Here is a 20,257-nt window from a genome sequence, read left to right on the forward strand (position 1 = left end):
TCCGGAATACATTTTGGGATTCAACTAATTTGGATCCACGCCAGAAAGTTTTACTTTGGGGAACAAAGCTCCCTAACAAAGGTGATCCTATTCTAATTAAGGATGGAAAAGTATTTATCACTCCACCACAATCTTTAATGGTTTATGATTTCAAATCTTAGCCATCTCCGACTATTGACTTCCTGCCAAAGTTGAATTTTAATACCTCAGACTTTGCATAAACATCTATTATTAATGATCATCTCAGTCACCCAAAAACAACATAGTAACTTTGTTTAAATAACTAGTTGAACAACATATAGATAATAAATCCTTTCTGATAAAGACTATGTTCACTATAACATATCCTGTCCTGTTTCTACTAATGAAATAAAGATCTGATCACTATAATAATCCAAGGGTAAAGTGTATACCTAAATTAGGTTAATAACTATATCTGGCACACCTAGCAAAGGGTAAACCAATGGTTTCAGCTCATCATTCTATCAGTCTTATCATTTTATAGCAAATTCCTAACTTCGAACGTAATGCAACGTTAATATCTCAGTTGAAACTAGGACTTCTCTTCATCCGATTGAGGACATGTCGGCCCTGGAGCGGCATCAACGTCGACAAAGAACTCCTCTACTGAAAAGAAAAGGAGAAAAAAAACCAAATCAAGCTAATGAAAGCAAACATAAGAACTCCATTCTGCATTCCAATGGCAGTGTCATTTGTCTTGTTATACAGATAAATGTTTATGCATACATTCCAATAACAGTGTCATAAATGCGAAATGTACTGTATTTCGTAGAAAACAGATATTCCTGAAGAGAGGCGTATGGAAATGCAGACAGTAACATGTTTTTATTGGTCCAACCATGCCACTGGACATTTATGTATCAATGTTTGCTTCTAACTTATCAGCCAGTCAGAAACTTGCAAATGAACAATGATGCGAAGTAAATATTCATGAGTAAACCATGTTGACTACGAATGCAACAAACGAAAAAACAGAATGCACTAACAAGGATTAAAAAAAGGATAAGTACATAAGACCACAGCATCAGTATTGCATTTAAAAGCTTTGGCTAAAAACAACACAGAAGTTGAGATGCTTAATGCTAACATTATTTTGAACATCTCGCAGTTTATGATTCAAAGCATAACATTTGATGAGCGAGAAAGTAAACGTTCTGACCTATATCATCTTGCTCAGGAGAGTCGAGTAGAATATCTGAATCAGAAGGCAAAAAGGCAGAACCAGGATAGTTTCCAAGAGGTCCTAGATCTGCAATTATATTGAAGCAAAAATGAACATCAACCAGAATAAAAGAGGAAAAAGTTAATAAAAGGAAGCAAAAATATGGAACAGGCTTGCGTCCATGGAAATGGGATAGAAAACTTCAAAACTCCGAGCAGAAAGCAATCCATAAAATCATCAATGAAGAAGCAGCGAATAAAAATTATTGCACTCACTAGTACCACTCCAACTATGTCTTTGTATTCCGATACATATCATATATGTTTATTTTTATAAATATCAAGTAGTGTTTTTCTGCTGCAGAGCCAAAACTAAGCATTTCTGGAAAACTGATGAAAGACGGCTTCCTGGAAAATTTTGAAGATATTTTTTGGCTCTAAGGCAAGAGCAGGCACCAATCTGAAACTACCAGTATAAGTTTTCCGAAAGCCCAATACTGGTAAGACATCTAGGGCCAGGCAGTTCAAACTTCAATACCATCGAGTAGTGACTTTGCATTACTAGAGATAAAGCAAAAACCTCGACAGAACTGTGATAATCCATGAAAACAAGAACAATCAGAAGGTTTCAATTGTGGACAATATGATTTTTTGCCACACAATTTCCTACTTGGCTTAAAAATACACTAAATATGTATACACTTACCATCCTTCCTCCAAATTTAAATGTTACATTTTGCCATGGTTGACTATTAACATGAAAATTCATGCATGAAGTATTGCTTAATGGAATAACTACCATGACCTTCATCTAGTGTTCCAGAAGAATAATGCAAAGTAAATTTCTCATTTTAGGCTGATGGACTTTGTTTGCAATAGTACAAGCCACTGGATCGGAATTTTGGGTGAGTGACTTTAACTCTGCTAAAACTTAACACTTACATATTACGAATTGTCAAAAGAGCCCAATTGGCAATGCACCAAACAAGTCAATGACAACAAAATTCTCAAATCAAATACTCTTCGCAACATCAAAGGAAGCGCAAAAGGATTGGGAGGGGGATTGAAGCACAGTGCATATTAATGCATTTGAGTTGGGAATAAGTTAACTTACCTCCCAAGTTCGACAAATCTGCTGTTAGATCTGAGAGACTAAAATTCCAAGGAATCTGAGCCAAAGATCTGAGTGAATCCCTAGAATTACCAACACCATTATCTGGTGGAAGTTGTAATCCTACTGAACTTGCTACATCAGATGGGAAGGCAGCATCAAGGGCTGAGGTGTCAACTCCTATCCCTGAAATATCTGAAGCAGAAAAGGGAAAATGGCCACTGGAAGCTACTGATGTAGGGCTTACTGCCATATCTGACATGGCATTGCTAGGTGGAACAGCTTGTGCTACATCTGACGCACTGGTGTCAATCACCATACTGTCAGCAGAGATAAAAGTGTAAAGTGTCATTTGCCATGCCATCTCTCCGTCAACAAATAAACTCAAAGATATGTTCACTTCAGCAATCAGATTATTTAATCATCTTCAAAAAGAAGAAGAAATGAACCTCATTTCCTTGATAGAAGAAATAACAAACCAGGCACGGGCAACAACAAGCAGGTATTTGATTTGGAATATTCAGATAAAAGTAACCTATTTAACCAACCTACACTCATTTTAAACCAATATGAAACATCAATGCTATTTCAACTCCTGAATTTGGGAAATCAGATGTACTGGAAATAGTCAAACGGCAGATCTTTGAGCGCATTACAAGTAAGATGCTGAGCAAATAAGTACCACATAGCCCTAATAGGACACACTGGCTAACCATATTAGAATTTAGATAGATCATAAATTGTAGCTTCTGAATTCAAAGAGACCTGAAATCCTAAACGGAAAAAGATTCTTACTCGTTTCCAGAATTCATCCTCATCGGATGATAGTTTCCAGGCGCAGGCACACCATTAACCACATGGCAGCTGGACATGCCCATTGGATCAAGATGAGGTTGACCTGCAGCTGGAACTGGAGGTTGCTGCAGGACGGGATATCCCATGGGTAAGTTGTTGACTGCACTGGAAAAAAGTGGTGATGAATATAATGATAATAAAACCCAAAAAAGGACTCATTTCCTATTCTGAAAATAATATTATCCCCATGCTCTATTCAAGCAGCTTAACTCAAACTTGAAAGGCCAGGTTTCTAATATTAAGGAAGAAAAAAAGCAGAAGAAAGCAAGTGCAGAGGGCAAGATGAAATGCACATTCTGTAAAAACTTATTTTGATTAACAGTTTCAGCTGAGCTTCCACTACAGCAGGAGGGGTTCCTATCATCTACTTGCTCATAAAATGAAAAGATTGGAAATGAGGCATAGAAAATGCTCAGTAATTGATGATTGGACAATCTCAAAATTTCAAAATCTAATCCCGAAGCACAACAATACAGTAATTCTCGCATTCATATGACAAAAATATTACCTGGCATGGTGTTAATCCCATTCTGCATCGGAGCCAACGGAACCTTTGGAGGCACTGGATATTTCATTAGATGATACTGATGCTCAAGCAAATGATTGAACAAGATGATTTGTTTCTTCAGTTTAAGCCTAATGTAATAGGCCCGAAAGAAATCCGCATTTTCTTCTTCTAATTTTTGCCAAACTGAACATAAATTGAAAAGATTTAAACACTGAAAACTGAAAATCTAAAGTGACCACCCAATAACCATAGTCAGAGACCAGAAAACACTTGGTCACAATAATTGCACCTACCTAGAGTTGTAAATCCAGGATCTATCCTTGCACGATTCAGAAGTGTTTTTACCACTTCATCCTTATTCATATACAATTGCAAACACCGTTCAATCAAGTTTTGGACCTGCAACGCATATGTCATCATAAAGTTAAAAGACCTCACCGCAACTTCCCAATGAATGATATCCAGGCAAAAATGAAGAACTTAAAGACGGTCTTACAAGTTCAATATCTTCACGTGAAACTTTCTTGTTATCATTGCCTGATGCAGAAACAGAACCTGCATCAGCTATAGGTGTATCTGCTGTATGGTTCTGCTGATCGTTTTGGGCCTCATGAGAAGCCTGAGTTGACGGTTTCTTTTCTGCAGTTTTTGACTGCAGTTTTTTCATAAAATAATTGAGTAAGAAAAATGATTCCATATCATAATAGCATACCAACAGAATTTTATATCATAACTAAAAATCATAAGAGTTTCGCAATTTTAGAAAGAAAAAAATTCTGTTACTACTTAGTATAGATCATCTGTATATAATCACTCATTATAGGGGTAAACTAATTACATAGAGGAGAATCCCCAATCTTTTGAATAAAAAGCTACAGAGGCGGGCAGCGAGCTAATAAACTTAGATATTGTTTCCGATCAGAAGCAGTTTATCACTTCTAGAAAATGACAAGTCGCATTGCCAAAACAATGCACGTATAAGTAAAAGAGCAAGAAATGAAAGATTTGAAGGCAGCAAAGGGAACTTTGCTGAAATACAGACAAACAACCTGGGTGGTCTTCATTTTAGCTCAACTCCAAGCGCATTAAATATCTCCATGAAGCTCCAACATGTCACTGCTACAATTTGTATCAGTAATTCTAGCACTCTGCATATGGAAAGTTGAAGAATTAATCACCTGAGAATAAAAAGTACCATCAATAAAGAAGATACAAAAAGATCACATGAGTTCGATGGGAAATTGAAAATTTGAAGTTTAGCATAAGATTTCAGAATTCAGAAAGCCAATATCATTTTAAATGCAAGATACTGACATATTAGAGGATAATGGGTCAAAGTATAGCAAAAAATCATCGTGCTCCCGCTCCCCAGATTGAAACTGATCGATGATACTTAACGAGTTCGACTAATCTTGATGAGTTAAACTGGAAGAAGATAATTTATTCCAAACAAGGAGAAAGCTATAAAAATATCTAAGGAAGATAGTGAATGAGTCCGATGTTACTAGCACAGAAATATTCCCTTGTTTTCCGCTACATAATATAATGATCCTTGGAGAATCTGCTTTTCAAGATCTTGAGATAAAAACTTCTTTTCAAGATCTTGAGATAAAAACTTCTTTTCAAGACGGCGAAGCTGCCCGAAGAATGGAGGTGGAGTACAATGATTCCTTTGTACAAGAACAAGGGCGACATTCAAAGCTGTAACAACTATAGAGGTATCAAGCTGCTAAGCCATAGTAGAAAGGGTGGTAGAGATAAGGGTGAGGCGAGGCGTGTCTATTTCAGAGAACCAGTTCGGATTCATGTCAGGGCGCTCTACTACAGAAGCCATTCATATTGTTAGGAGATTGGTGGAGCAAAGATAGGAAGCAAAAAAGGGACTTGCACATGGTATTCATCGACCTAGAGAAGGCTTACGACAGAGTGCCAAGAGGTTTTATGGAGATGCTTGGAGGCTAAAGGTGTACCTGTGGCATACATTAGAGCGATCAAGGACATGTATGATGGAGCCAAGACCAGGGTAAGGACAGTAGGAGGAGACTCGGAGCACTTCCCAGTTCTGATGGGTTTGCATCAGGGATCAGCTCTTAGCCCATTTCTATTTGCCTTGGTAATGGATGGATTGACGCGACAAATTCAAGGTGAGGTGCCATGATGTATGTTGTTCGCGGATGACATAGTCTTGATTGACGAGACTCGTAGCGGAGTTAACGCTAAGCTAGAGGGTTGGAGGTAGACGTTGGAGTCTAAAGGATTCAAGCTGAGTAGGACCAAGACGGAGTACATGGAGTGCAGGTTCAGTGGCGTACCAAATGAGGCTGACGTGGAAGTGAGGCTTGGTACCCAGGTCGTCCAAAAGAAAGAAAGTTTCAAGTACCTTGGGTCTATTATACAAGGAAATGGGGATATCGACGATGATGTCACTCATCGTATTGGTGCAGGGTGGATGAAATGGAGGCTCGCTTCTGGAGTGCTGTGTGACAAGAAAGTGTCACCAAAACTTAAGGGCAAGTTTTACAAAGTGGTGGTTAGACCGACTTTGTTGTACGGGACAGAATGTTGGCCAGTCAAGAACTCTCATGTGCAGAAGATGAAAGTCACGGAAATGTGAATGTTGTGGTGGATGTGTGGGCACACTAGGAGAGATAGGATTAGGAATTAAGACTTCCGGGACAAGGTGGGAGTGGCATCGGTGGAGGACAAGATGCAGGAAGCGAGACTGAGATGGTTTGAGCATGTGAAGAGGAGAGACACGAATGTCCCAGTGCGGAGGTGTGAGAGGTTGGCTATGGACGCTCTCAGGAGAGGTAGAGGTAGGCTAAAGAAGTATTGGGGAGAGGTGATTAGACAGGACATGGCGCAGTTTCAGCGTACCGAGGACATGACCTTAGATAGGAGGTTGTGGAGGACTCAGATTAGGATAGAAGGCTAGTAAAGCTAGTACGTAGTCTCACTTATTCTCTCGCACTAGTGGTCGTAGTTTTGCTCTCTCGTTTATTGCCCTGTGATTTCTGCTTATATTTGTTGGCTCTTCGCTCTTGTTATTTCTTATTTTTCGCATTATTCTGATATGCTTGTCCTTATCTGACTCTTTTGTCTTGTTTTCTCTTGAGCTGAGGGTCTTTCGAAAACAACCTCCCTACCTCTCAAGGTGGGCGTAAGGTCTGCGTACACTTTACCCTCCCCAGACCCCACATTGTGGGATTTCACTGGGTATGTTGTTGTTGTTGAGATAAAAACTTCGTTTCACACTTATAGATGCACAAGCACGGAGGATATACTAATAAATATCAATGTCATGGTTGGAAACAATGCATTCAGATGGAGATACAAACAAGACTCTATTAGGGGTACCGCTACCAAGGTAACTTGTAGACAACAGACAGACTACTACAACTTTCTGGGAGCTTGAACTATTAATCGAGTACTGCAGCATTAAGGTTCATAGAACATGTACTGTCACCTGTTTTCAACAAAATGGTCATCTGATCTTTTACTGCTTTCGCCAACTTTTATCATATTCTACTGAGTTGTTTAGTTTATGTTATCTGTCTACTTTGTAACTACTTAGTACCTCCTAAAAATCGCATCCCAAAATTTCCTGTCCTTCGCACCTACTGCCTTAAATCTTGAATTCACATCTTTTACACTGTAAGGGGCTCAAGATGTATTATCTTAAAATATTGCAAGAACAAAGGCAAATGGAGGAGCTAATACTGCTGAAAAAAGAATAAAATCTTCTGAAGAATACTACGAAGAGATTGTCTTCAAAAAAGTGTCTCCTTGGTTTTTCCTCTTTGTCTATTGTTTACAGCCTGCCCAGATTTGGATGCTACTCTTGTAAAGGCAATTGGTAAGGGGCACTGAGAGTAAAACTACCCTGGGAGATTTATATTTCTCATAAATTTTGAATTCCTTCAATTTCTCAGAAGGCTTACCTAATGAGACCCAAAAGTGAAAATCCAGACAAACAAAAACTTTAGCATCAGCAAACATCACATTAATGAGATAACCATACCATAACAAAGAATCCTGAAAAGCTACAAAAAGTATCAACTCACCAAAAAGAGAAATTCTCAACAAAAAGTTAAGACTTTTCTACCAAATTTGAAACTTTTAACTCACAAAAACGATAAATCTCCAGAAAAGGTAAAGTCTTTTCAACAAATTGCTTGACTTTAATAAGAATCAAGAAAATCTTTAATAAAAAACTGAACTATAGAAAGCAGCTTTGATGGCATATCCCAAATAAGAAACCAAAACAACAATAAGCATTTCATTAAAAGTAATCCAATCATCACCTAATAAGCAATAATAAAGATGTCCACATTGCAAGAACCTAGTACAAGACCTCCATCTTAACATAGAAATTACATAGTACTAGTACAAAATCTCAAAGATCTCAAATCCAGTAGCACAAAACTTACCATTTCAATCAAGATTTCCTTTTTCCAGAAAATCAAGATAGTTGGTTATTCAAAAATCACTTAACATCACACAACTAACAATATTAAAATTTCTTAACCACACAAACACCAATCTGATAAATCTCTAACCAGGGTTCAACATATAACAACTTTGAATTATGAACTCAAATAAAAAAATAAAAAAAACAAAAAAAAAACAGAACTTTCAAAAACCCAATTCAGAAATGACACAAAATATGCAGATAAAAAAATCTAAAAATAGAAAAAACAAAAACCAACTCAAGAAATGCTTGTATAATACAGAGAAAACCAAAAGAAAAAAAAAAAAAAAACCTTTGCCTTGTAGGTGGCTAGTGAATCCCTTGTGTTACAGTATATTATGTTAACAAAGTGCTAGCAAACTTGAGCTTGCTAAAATAACAAGAAAAAATAGCAAATTTACAAAAGAAAAAAAAATGAAGTAGAAAGGCTAAATAAGAAGAGAAAAGTCTTGGTGGGTTGTGCTTAGAAGAGTGGAACAGTTAAGGAAGGTTTTGGAGCAAAGCAAAGTGTCAAAAAAAAAAAAAAAAGGTTTATGAGAGTTGCTTATTGGTGCTTTTGTTTCAGTAAAGAAAATAGCAATAGGGAAGTGTATATTTACCGCCAAACATGGATTCAATAATACTTACCATTATTATTTTATTCTAATTTGAATTCATAGTGGACTAAATGCTTTACATGAATTTTTAATCTTTTTTTTTTCATAAGATTAGGATATGCAATACTAGTTTGGTTGCTTGTTTGTTGCTTTTGGAGGTTTTGGTTTATGTCCCCCTCTAATATATTTTTTTTATTGCTATAATAAATAGACACGGTAAGGGTCTACGCTAAATCCCCAATCACCACAGGAGGTAAAAGCTCGGGTTGACGAATTTGACAACAAAAAAACAAAAAGTTGCTAGTTAGAGTTAAGCAGTTATTAGTAATACATGAATTAGTTATACATGTTGGGATTAGTTATGAAGGTATTAGTAATGCGGGTATTAATTATATAGGGTTTAGTTATTCATGTATTAGTTATTTCATATTCTACTTTACATAAAATAATACATAGATTCACTCATAACTTATACGTGTATTAGTTGTGCGGAAAAGAAAATTATGTTTTATGTGGAAAGAGAACATAAAAAAAAAAAAATCAAGCATTGTACTCCTATAAATTATGTTAACTTTTAAGTGGGGATTATTTTTTCTCATTTTGTAACCAAACAATGTATAAAGTTATTCAAATTTTAATACATGAATAACTCATACTCTAACCGGCAACCAAATGACCCCTTAGAATATGTAGGAAACGTCCTTCCAAATTATTTTCCGTAACGTGAAATTTATCTTTGGCAAAACAATGTCCTTTTTTGGACTTTATCTAAATATAGTGTGATTCTGAAAGTAATAGATGCACGTACAATAACATTTATATCATGGATTTGTCACTACTCACTAGTTGGAAAGTTATTTTGCACTATGCTTTTGGTATTTGTATTCCTTTCTACATTTCTGTCTATGACCAAAAAGAAGTTGTTAAAATTGACTTTCACTAATTTATCGATTGGATTTGGTTGTCTTGATTCTTATTTTGGCTTGTTGTAAAAATATTTCTTGCTTACTTGTGGTTTGGCTCTTTCTAGACTTTGTTCCATTATTTACAATCAAATTCATTTGACATTTCTGAAATCCTAGAAGTAGTAAAAAGAGAAATGAACTCTCAGTCTCTCAATTTGCCTACAATTATTTATACAGAAAAGTATTTTATTTTAAACTGAACTCTCCCTTCTCCTGATTCAGCAATGTTTACTTTTCTTCAAATTAGTAAAAGTTGTACATCGAAGAGGGAAGAAGAGAAGAAAATCATGGAAAAAGAACAAAATGACATCATTTAGACCAAAATTTATGTAACATGCACATGGGGAAGCTGTTTGGCCATGGATGAATATTCCGCGACTTAAGTAGTACAAAAAAAAAAAAGTTGAACCAAAGTAGTACAGAAAAAAAAAAAAGCACATAAATAGGATTCACGCACGAATTTGATTTTCGTAAAAGACCAAACTGTAAAAATAACAATTTGGCGCTTTCACGCACTAAATTAGTGAATGAAGAAACCAAAAGTCACCCCTTTTCACCTTTTCACCAATGACATTTGTTGTCATTACTTACTTTCTCCTCTTCTTAAGTTCTCATTGCATCGCATCGCATTGAGTCCGAAATCAAAATACCCCCAAAAAAATCACTTTGAGACCAAAATATCCCAATAAAAAAAAGTTACAAAACTACCTTTAAATAAAAATATTGCGCTTAGAAACAAAAAGCAAAAAAAAATTGGCCAAACTTTATTTTTTACAACACTTAGTGTTTTTTCCATACTTTGACTAACGATTAGTCGTGTGTCAAGACTCCGAAACGTCAATATTTTATATAGAACCTGATATTTTTTTCTGCGAACAATAATGTAGGCCCAATACATCAAGGGATACGTAGACGTTCGGATAGTCATTTTAGGGGTTGAAAAGGTACCAGAAGTAAGTTTTATTTGAAAACTTTAGGGTGTATTATTTTTTAAGATTTTGATTTAAGCGTGTTATTTTTTAATCAAGACATAACTTTATTTTGAATATAAATATAATTCTAAAAAATATAGGGAGAAAAACTAGTTGTAAAGTCGTCAAACTTTAGATGGTCATAACTTACGGAGAAAATTTTTTCTTCTATAACGCAAGAAAATCTTGCGCTAAAGCGCTAATAACGGCTCCAATTTTTTTTTGCTTTTTGGTACTGTTTCAACCCCTAAAATGACTATCCGAACGTCTACGTATCCTTGATGTATTGGGCCTACATTATTGTTCGCAGAAAAAAATATCAGGTTCTATATAAAATATTGACGTTTCGGAGTCTTGACACACGACTAATCGTTGGTCAAAGTATGGAAAAAATACTAAGTGTTGTAAAAAATAAAGTTTGGTCAATTTTTTTTGCTTTTTGGTATTGTTTCTACAACGCAATATTTTATCTTAAAGGTAATTTTGTAACTTTTTTTTTTATTGGGATATTTTAGTTCAAAGTGATTTTTTTTTGGGGTATTTTGATTCGGACCAATGCGATGCGAGTGCAATGAAACTTAAGAAGAAGAGGAGAAGACAAGTGGGCAGCTAATGACAACAAATGTCATTGGCTGAAAAGGTGAAAAGGGTGACTTTGGTTTCTTCCTATTCACGCACCTAATTTAGTGCGTGAAAGTGCCAAATTGTTATTTTTTAATTGTCCTTTCACGCACGAAATTGTGACGTGAATCCTATTTATGTCTTTTTTTTTTTCAGATCACTTTGGTTCAACTTTTCTTTTTTGTATTCTTTAAGTCATGGATTCCATTACAAAGAAATAACTTCATGTGTGCATATTTTGGGTCCCCAAAGAGACACATTTTTTTTCGGCAGGGGCCTCACAGTGATAGTGGTCCCACAAAGTAGATCTTCTTGTTCATCGAGCCGATCCTTTTGAATTTGATTAAGCAAAAAATTAGCATCTATGGCTAGAGGACCACTCCCTTATTTTTTTTCTTGGCCTATAGTTGCATGCCGATTGCCAATAGGTTAGGGATGTATAAACATGCCCCATAAATCAAATATCTACCTCCCACGGGTCAAACAACTTTTCATCTCATGCTTTAATTATTTCTTTTGACTTTCTTTTTAGTTGAGAATTTTATGACTTTTTTCAAATACCGAAAATTATTTAAAAAGTTCAAATGAAAAAACGAAAAAGAGATTAGCCCTATGTTGTTCGAACCAACAACAACAAATTCAGTGTAATTTCACAAGTGAGGTTGTGGAGGTTGAGGGTAGAATGTATGTGGACCTTATCCCTACTTTGAGAAGATAGATAGATTGTTTCTGATAGAGCTTAGATAAAGACAGTACCAACAATCATAAACAACAATAAGATAATACAATAATTGAGGTTAAAAAAACAACAGACGGTTACAAATCTAAAAATACGAAAATACAAGAATAATACCAATGCTCCGGGGATGAAAAAGAAATACGCCCGGTTATCTAATAAATGTCTACCCTAATTCTCAATCTCTACACCTTATTATCAGGGGTCATGTCCTCAGTAACATGAAGTTATGTCATCACTAACAAAATTATTGAGTGTATGGTACTTTACGGCCAAAAAAGAATGTTCCACTGAATAAGTTTTTAATTTATTTTTTATTATATAGGAAAAAAGGCAAGGAGGAATGGAAAAAGGGGAGAGGAAAATTCGAGGTGGGAATCTATTCTTCATCTTTATGGTTGAAAGTCCATATAAGACTTAATATTAATATATATATTGACAACTCCTTAAATTTGCCACCAAATTTCTTTAACCATTGAACTACTCTGTGTTCTAGTTGAGAATCTAAATACATAATAAAGTATTTTTATTAGACACTTCTAATTCAAATTTTAAAAACTTTTGGTGCGTGTTCTTAAGTGTCTATTAGGTAGTCAAGTTAATCATATAAATTATATTATCTCCTTTTACTATACACATCAGCCTCTATTAGAAAATGTTTGGGGTTTTATGGCTTATTGAGGCGAATGTATATAATTAAAGGAGGCAACATATGTTAAGTGATTATCTTATCTATGTAATGGACACTTGAGAATACGCCAAAGAAAAACCAAATTTAAAAGGAAAGTGTCTAATCAGAACATCTTATCATGTATTTAGGTGCTCGAGTAAAACAAATTGTAGTTCGAGTGTCTAAATGAAATCTCACAACAAGTTTAAAATGCTATCAATGTATTAAGCCTTCAGATAACCAACCAAGTAATAATAACATATTTAAGGGTTTTTAAACGTAGTAGGTAAGAGCCTATGGGTACCAAATTCATGAGTTTTCTATATTTTTGCACATGCATGGTCGTAGCTACATTTAAGATCCAAGTGTGTGACCTAATAGTCAATGAAGTGCTAGGAGAATCATGAGGCCTGAGGTGCAAATTTCAACGGAAATAAAAATATTAGATGATTTTTTTCTATCTGTCTAAGTCTTGGTGAATAAAGTTATCTGGTAGATGTTGCTGGTGGAAGGTAGCACGTATCATGTGAAACTAGCCGAGATGCACGCATGCTGACTTTGGATATCACGATTATAAAAAAAGCTACATACATTAAGTCAATCCATCAGTCATTACTTTCGCCTATTATTTTATGTGATGACATTTGAGTTCATTAAAATTTCTTATCTAAAGTTAGCTATAGACATCTATACGACTTATAAATCAGGAAATTAAAGATACAATGAAGAATTTATGGTTAAATTATTTTAGAAAATATAAAGTACCATTCTTTTTACATTAATTAAAAGGACAGTGTATCATGAAAAATGAGTAAGATAAAGCAGAAAAATGAAGCAAAATTGAATAAAGCAGAAAAATAATTTACATGGAAGCAAAATTGACATATCAAATTAAAAGTTACATATTGATGAGTTAAATATTCTTGTATTTCTAGGCCTTAAATTGACATGATTTGACTGTAAATGAGAGATTTTATTGTGTGAATATTGCTAATTATGTTGCTATCATGTAAGAACACACAAGGAGAGACGAGAGCGAGAAATAAGAAAACAAATGAAAGAAATGTCACTCGAAAAGCTGCGCTACAGCACAACTGAAGCTCTCAGAGTGCAACTCAGCGCGCAACAAAGGCAGTAGTTCCGCCAAAAGTGAGCTCTCAAGTGCGTTGTTTAGGCCTCAGATGCGCTACAATGCACTTGCCTAGCGGGAAGTTTTAATTGAGGACAATTCTTGGAAATTACTTTGGACACCTCTTAACCTATATAAGACTTGAGATCAACCAAATTAGGGTATCTTGGATTGGGAAAAGAGCGCAAGGAGAGGAAGAGCCATGAAAGCATTCGATCAGTTTTAATTCAATACAAGAGTTTGACCGATACATTGGTTGTAATGTCTTCTAGCTTGTTAATTCTTATTGTGGTATACTTCTCCTTCTTAATCGAGTAATTTCTATTGAGAACTTGATGATGATTTAATTCACACCTTAGTTTTTTGGTTTAATACCTATTCTATATGTTTGACGTTATATTTTTTCAAGATGAACTCCAACATATTCGAGAGAAGTAATAGAGTCGATCGTGTGCTTGAATTGATTCCTATAATTTATTTATTCGAAATAAGAAATTATTACAGGAATAATATTCTATAACCAATTTATTCGAGAAAAGAATTAGTTGTAGAAGTATCGCTCAAAAAAGGGATATTCGAGAGAGTTCCAACATCTTTGAATTCGTCATCCTATAAACATGCACTTCAAATCGGAATCTTAATGCGTTTATGGAATCGTTAGACTATGGTTATTCAAGAGAAGACTTCGTTTAATTGATTCTTGGGATAGACAATTATAATCAAGAGAAGTAATCAATAATTATGTTCAATAATAAGTATCAATCAAGAAGCAAGTTCTTTATTAATAATCCCAAATTAAGTTCACTATCTTTCTCCATTGGCAACTCTCTGATTATTAGTTTTAACTCTAGGATCACCATTACATCTTATTTTAAGTCTTTAGAAAAACATATCAGATCTTTATATCTTTACTTTAGCCAAGAAAAAAATTATTGATAACTATTCCAATTCATGTTGAGACAACATCGTTATATACTTTCTTTGACGCATCACGAGCTTTATGTTATTGTTATGTTTTGCGCTCTGTCACATGTACTTGAGCTTGAATTTTACTTTATTTTTGTACAAATCCAAAAATGGTCATGAAATAAGCAACTGCCTTAAGTGGTCACGGGAATATGTGAAAAGTCAAAACCCCATATATTTCCATTTTTTCTGTCTTGAAAACCAATAAAGGAGATTATTTTTCTCTTAAGAAAAAATTGAAATCAGCTGAGAATTTCGTCGCTGAATTGGTTGTAGTTGACAATTTTTTTTTATTTTTTTTTGATAATATATTGCTAATTCGTTGTTAAATCATTCATCGCTAAATAGAATTAACGACTGATTTGACTGTTTAGATATAGAATTTGTTTGTCGCTAATTTCTGTTTTTGATAGTGGTTTCGACACCTAAGATGCTTTATATTTCTTGTTTTGATTTCTCTAAATTCACAAAAATATAGAATAACAGACCTGGCAAATAGCCATAATCAATTGTCTTCTCTTGTTGTTTCCTTGTGTTTCTAATACATGTCCAGTGATGTGGATGTTGATCTTGAAAGTGTAGTCTTTTCTGTTTAATAGTTTGCTTGTATCGGGTACCTATCTTGATCAAGTCAAAAGAAACGGGTTTTTGACGTAACACTTGCTATATATCTAAGAATTGGTCACATGTCCAAAATTCATTGTATACTAATACTTGGTCATTAGTTATACTGACATGTCAAGAAGAAATTCATGTTTGACGGAAGATCCAAACAATTATAAGTCGCGGTAATCCAATGAAAATCTTCTTCGTGAGAAAAAAAAAACTACATTGATTTATTACAACAAAGAGAATCAGTATCAAGTTGTGCTATAAAATTTACCTCTATTTGTAACAATTTATTTATTTATTATGTGCATTGAATATGTATTAAATAAACTTTTAGCACGAGAAACTTCTTACGATGAGGTGCACATGACACCCCAGGCGAATTCCACATTGGAATGAGAGATTAAAGTGAAGAGCTTTATAATTGATAACACAATTTCACAAGGTACGCATGCTTTTGGAGCTCCATGTTGTGTAGATCAAAATACAAATCCATGGAGCTCTAGGCCCCAAGGGGACAGTACATACCATGGACTTGGGGTATGACAAATATAATATTAAAATCAATACTCCTTTAATACCATGGTGGATAAACTTCAGCGAGGACACTGAGTCCCTAAGAGGGGAGGGGGTATGTTGATGCTCATGACGGAGGCGTAGGCTGGCTGAGGACGGTCAAGACGGAATTGACATCTTGCGCTAGCAAAACTCTAAAAGATAAGATGAGATGTCACTATAGGAAAATCCCACATCGAAACGGGAGAGGAAAGCGAAGAGTTTTATAAGATATAACTCAAGTACACATGGTATACATGCTTTTAGGGCTCGATGTTGGCATATCCCGAAAGACAAATCTATGCGGATCTAGATCCAAAGAGGACAATGCCTGACCTAAGCTTAGGTTGTGACACTTAAACACTTGTATTCATACTCCAAACATGTCACATACATCATGACATATTTTCGCACTTTCGTAACACTTTAATAATGTCATTAGAATCATAATTGGGCCAAATAAGTGTTTAAAAATTAGGATTTAGGAGGATTTACATTTATAGTTTGAGCTTAGTGTTATAAAGAAATAGTCAATCTATTGGTCTTGCATCACCATTTACTCACTTTTTTTAGTTTATCCACGATATTTTTATTTATGTCTATTAAAAATGAATGTCACATTTTTATATTGGAAGTTGATACTTTTGAGTTTTGATATGTAGCAAAAATCTTTCTTTCCTTATTTCTTAGATTCTTTGTCCTGTCAAATACCTATTATATAAATTGACACGAAACCTCCAAAGCTTTGTCATAGAACTTAAGGAAATTTCAGAACCCTACATGAATTTTTTTTTTTTTCAAATCAATTCCTTGGTTATACATTGAAATAATGTTTTGATTAATTTTTGAAGATGAGTTTCAGGTTTCATGTCTAGATACGATTTCAATTTTAAAAACCATTTTTCAACTTTAAATTTTAAAATTTCTTTTTCAAAATTTCAACCAAATTTAAGTCCAAACGCTTGCTTCATAGTTCATACTTCACATCCATGAGATGATGATTTCCCTAGTAGGAAATTTGGATTGGGAAAGGAACAGCCAGGATAGGCAACATTTATAATGACATGTTTGTTTCCTTTTCTTGTTCAAAAGGACAGGCCAACGAATAAATGAAAAAAGTGAATGAAAAATCATATTCCCCATGTCTTGTCAAGTAAAATATGATTGGTTGTAATTGCACACGTTTCAAGAAAAGAGTGGCAGACCGTGGCCCCCTTTTTCACCGTTCATTTTTCTTTCATTTTCAAACTTCCCGCTTGAAAAAGTTACCACTTGTCTCCACTTCCTTGTTTGGATTTGACAAAATCATAAGTTGGGCCCACTTTCAACTTCTTGGGCCTTTGGCCCATTCCCATGTTAAAACCAAAGCCCATATTTCCTCAAACTGTGACTCTTATTTACTCCCTCTGTTTCAATTTTTTTGAATCTATTTTTTTTTTAGTCTGTACCAAAATAAATGACCTCTTTCCTAATTTAGAAACAAATTCACTTTATGAATGATTTACAGCCACACAAATTTTCAAGGCTTATTTTGAACCACAAGTTTCAAAAGTCTTCCCTCTTTCTTAAATGTCGTGCCCAGTCAAATGGGTTCATATAAATTGAAATGGAGGGAGTATATGTTGTATATACTGTGATAACAACCTGAAGTACTACTATTCTTGTACCTAGTAAAAACAAGAATGACGAATTTGGTATGCAAAGATCAATACTCCCTCTGTCCCCATTTATGTGACACATTTTGAATTTTGAGAGCCAAACCAGCAAATATTGATTGTGTATACAAAGAATCTTTATGTTTTTTGAAATAAAATTTACACATTTGAAAACTACGTAAAAAGTACTGTAAGTGACAATTCAAAATATTTAAAAGATATAATAAAAATTGTGGTTAAAGAAATACTTATTTGAATCGCGAAATTCGAAAGATGCCACATAAATTGGGACTGAGAAAATATCTTATTGCTGGTGTTAATATAGATATCGGTTTCTTGAATTTTGGAAAAAGATCTACATAGACAGAAACTAGAAAGAAATACTTAATGATGTTGTATACACACTTTTTTAACATTTTATACACAGGAATTGAATTTGCACTGGTCCTACCTCATCAAGCTTTTTGTCAGCAAGTTTTGATTTGAAAGAGTGCTTTTGGTGGACAGTGTTTGCATAGAAGTGTTTAAGTGCAAGTGTTTAAGTGCCTGTTTGGATGGGCAAAAAGCGAAAGATAAGTTGAACCAAAAAAAAAAAAAAAAAAAATTGGGTAACCCAATTTTTTTTCTTTTTTAACTTTTTAAGCTACTTTTTAAAAAAAAACCAAACGGTCAATTATTTTTTTTAATTTATTTTAAGACAAAATGGCTTATAAGGCCGTTTCGTCCAAATAAATACTCAAAAAAAAAAAAACAAACTTATCAAACTTATAAGCTAAGCCAAACAGGCTCTAAGTTGCATGCATTGGTTGTTTAAGTTGCATGCATAACATATATGTACATAGTAAGTGGGTATATTTACTGAACATGACGATACTTTTCAGTTTACAAAATATATTAATAGATTTGTTACAAAATCTATACGATTCATGTAAATTAAAAAGAAGTAAATAAAACACATTAAATAAACGTTTTCCTTATTTTATCCACTTTTCTCTCTCCATTCAAAATTAAGAGATATTGTTCCCTGATTTTCTCTAACTTTTGCTCTTTTATTTCATCTACTTTTCTCTCCCCATTCAAAATTAAGAGCTATTGTTCCCTAATTTTCTCCAACTTTTCTCAAAAAGTCCATTCTAATCCGTAATTTTTATGTACAAAGTTCATGCACCAGAAAACATATATGTATAATTTTTGTATGCAATATGTATAACTGTATAACATCGTTATAATTTTTATATATGAAACATGTATAGAAATCGTATGTGTATTTTGATTATGATAAAGTACATTTAAATTGTATAAAATATAATCAAAGTATGTATAAATTTTGAGAAAATATGTATAATAAATTTGCAATTGATGCAAACCAGATTCCATACAAAGTTCATACACCAGAAAATAAATATGTATAAATTTTTGTATGCAATATGAATAACTGTATAAATTCGTTATAATTTTTATGTATGAAATATTTCTAAAAGTTGTATACTTGTATGTATATTTTGATTATGATAAAGTACATATAAATTGTATAAAATCTTATCAAAGTATGTATAGATTATGAGAAAGTATATATGTATAATAAGTTTTCTGATTGATACAAACCAAATTCCATACACATTTCATACATTAACTCATATCGAATTTATTCGCATTTCATACACATTGTACCGCATATATCTAAATGACATACAACAAATTTCATACACATTTCATACATATATTAGTATTCAACATTTTTGAAAACTACAGTTTATATAATATATAAAGATTTTAAACACACAATGATCGCACATATCTCAAAACAATACAAACCAATTTTTATATACAATTAATACACAGGTCAGTAATAATTGGTTTGAAAATTTATTCTAGGAGAGAAGATGAATTTTAGGTCTGGAAATGGTGTCTATCATAGAAGGAGAGGGAGAGGGAGAGGGAGAGGGAGAGGGAGAGGAGAGAGAGAGAGAGAGAAATCTTTTAAAAAAGTAGAAGAAGTTGATTGGTAACTATTCTAAAATTAAGCCCACATTTAAAATCAGATTCTTTTTCTTAAAAAAAAAAAGCCTAAAATCGTGGGATTCCATTAAACCAAAATTTGGTATAATTTGCAATTTTGTTGGTATATTTTGTAAATAAGGAAAAGTATCCTTATGTTTTGTAATATAGAGTTTTAAGTAGTATTATTAAGTCACTTTCCCTTGTTTAAAAATATGATACAGTCAGATCATTTATTAGGTAATTACAGGTAAATTTCTTCATATTCTTTAATTGGTACTCTGTTAAAAATGATAACTAACTTGCCATCATATGTTAAAATTCACCAATAATGGAAACAATATTTATACTACGCTATCACTAATTTGCCTGTATTACCCTCAAATATGGTTGGTTTTTTGGCATAACCATTTAATATTCGAAACCCACAGCCTGACTAATTAAGATTTACGCAGTGTAGAGTTCATTAAAGGAAGCAACGGTCCCTATAAGGAGTTTCTCCAATTTGAGGGCTCAGGCCCTCAAATATGGTTTGATGGTAAGACTTTGTTACATTATTCTTAGTTTCTTTATTTATTTAGTTGTACTTATGAGCATCTTTGCCACATATTCAAATGCTTGACATAAAAATTTCTTCTTGTTAGAATTGAACAGATGGT

The 20,257-nt window shown here is 33.8% G+C and overlaps 1 protein-coding gene across 3 annotated transcripts; it reads right to left on the reverse strand.

Moving 5' to 3' along the window:
* Positions 1-212: 212 nt before the first annotated feature.
* LOC132067499 (uncharacterized) lies at positions 213-8,869 on the reverse strand. Of its 3 annotated transcripts, none has more exons than XM_059460764.1 (9): positions 8,420-8,869; positions 4,706-4,804; positions 4,153-4,308; positions 3,950-4,055; positions 3,657-3,839; positions 3,089-3,248; positions 2,297-2,613; positions 1,181-1,270; positions 213-627 (listed from the first exon to the last, which is right to left on the reverse strand). In XM_059460764.1, exons 2-9 carry the CDS (start codon positions 4,718-4,720, stop codon positions 554-556), a joined length of 1,101 nt encoding a protein of 366 aa, XP_059316747.1. In that variant the 5' UTR covers positions 4,721-4,804; positions 8,420-8,869; the 3' UTR covers positions 213-553. The 3 variants fall into 3 exon arrangements, with proteins under 3 accessions (XP_059316747.1, XP_059316746.1, XP_059316748.1); XM_059460763.1 differs by having other exon boundaries at positions 4,706-4,834; positions 8,420-8,868; XM_059460765.1 differs by having other exon boundaries at positions 213-624; positions 4,706-4,834; positions 8,420-8,866.
* Between the last annotated feature and the right edge of the window lie 11,388 nt (positions 8,870-20,257).

The sequence above is a fragment of the Lycium ferocissimum genome, chromosome 8 (genome assembly GCF_029784015.1).
Source record: "Lycium ferocissimum isolate CSIRO_LF1 chromosome 8, AGI_CSIRO_Lferr_CH_V1, whole genome shotgun sequence".
In the NCBI taxonomy this organism is placed as follows: domain Eukaryota; kingdom Viridiplantae; phylum Streptophyta; class Magnoliopsida; order Solanales; family Solanaceae; genus Lycium; species Lycium ferocissimum.

Excerpts from the sequence above, each read along its gene's own strand:
- LOC132067499 (XM_059460764.1), bottom strand. Across the intron at positions 3,249-3,656 it reads TGGGATTAACACCATGCCAG|TCAACAACTTACCCATGGGA; the intron begins GTAATATTTTTG and ends TTTCCAGTGCAG. Across the intron at positions 2,614-3,088 it reads AGGATGAATTCTGGAAACGA|TATGGTGATTGACACCAGTG; the intron begins GTAAGAATCTTT and ends CTCTGCTGACAG.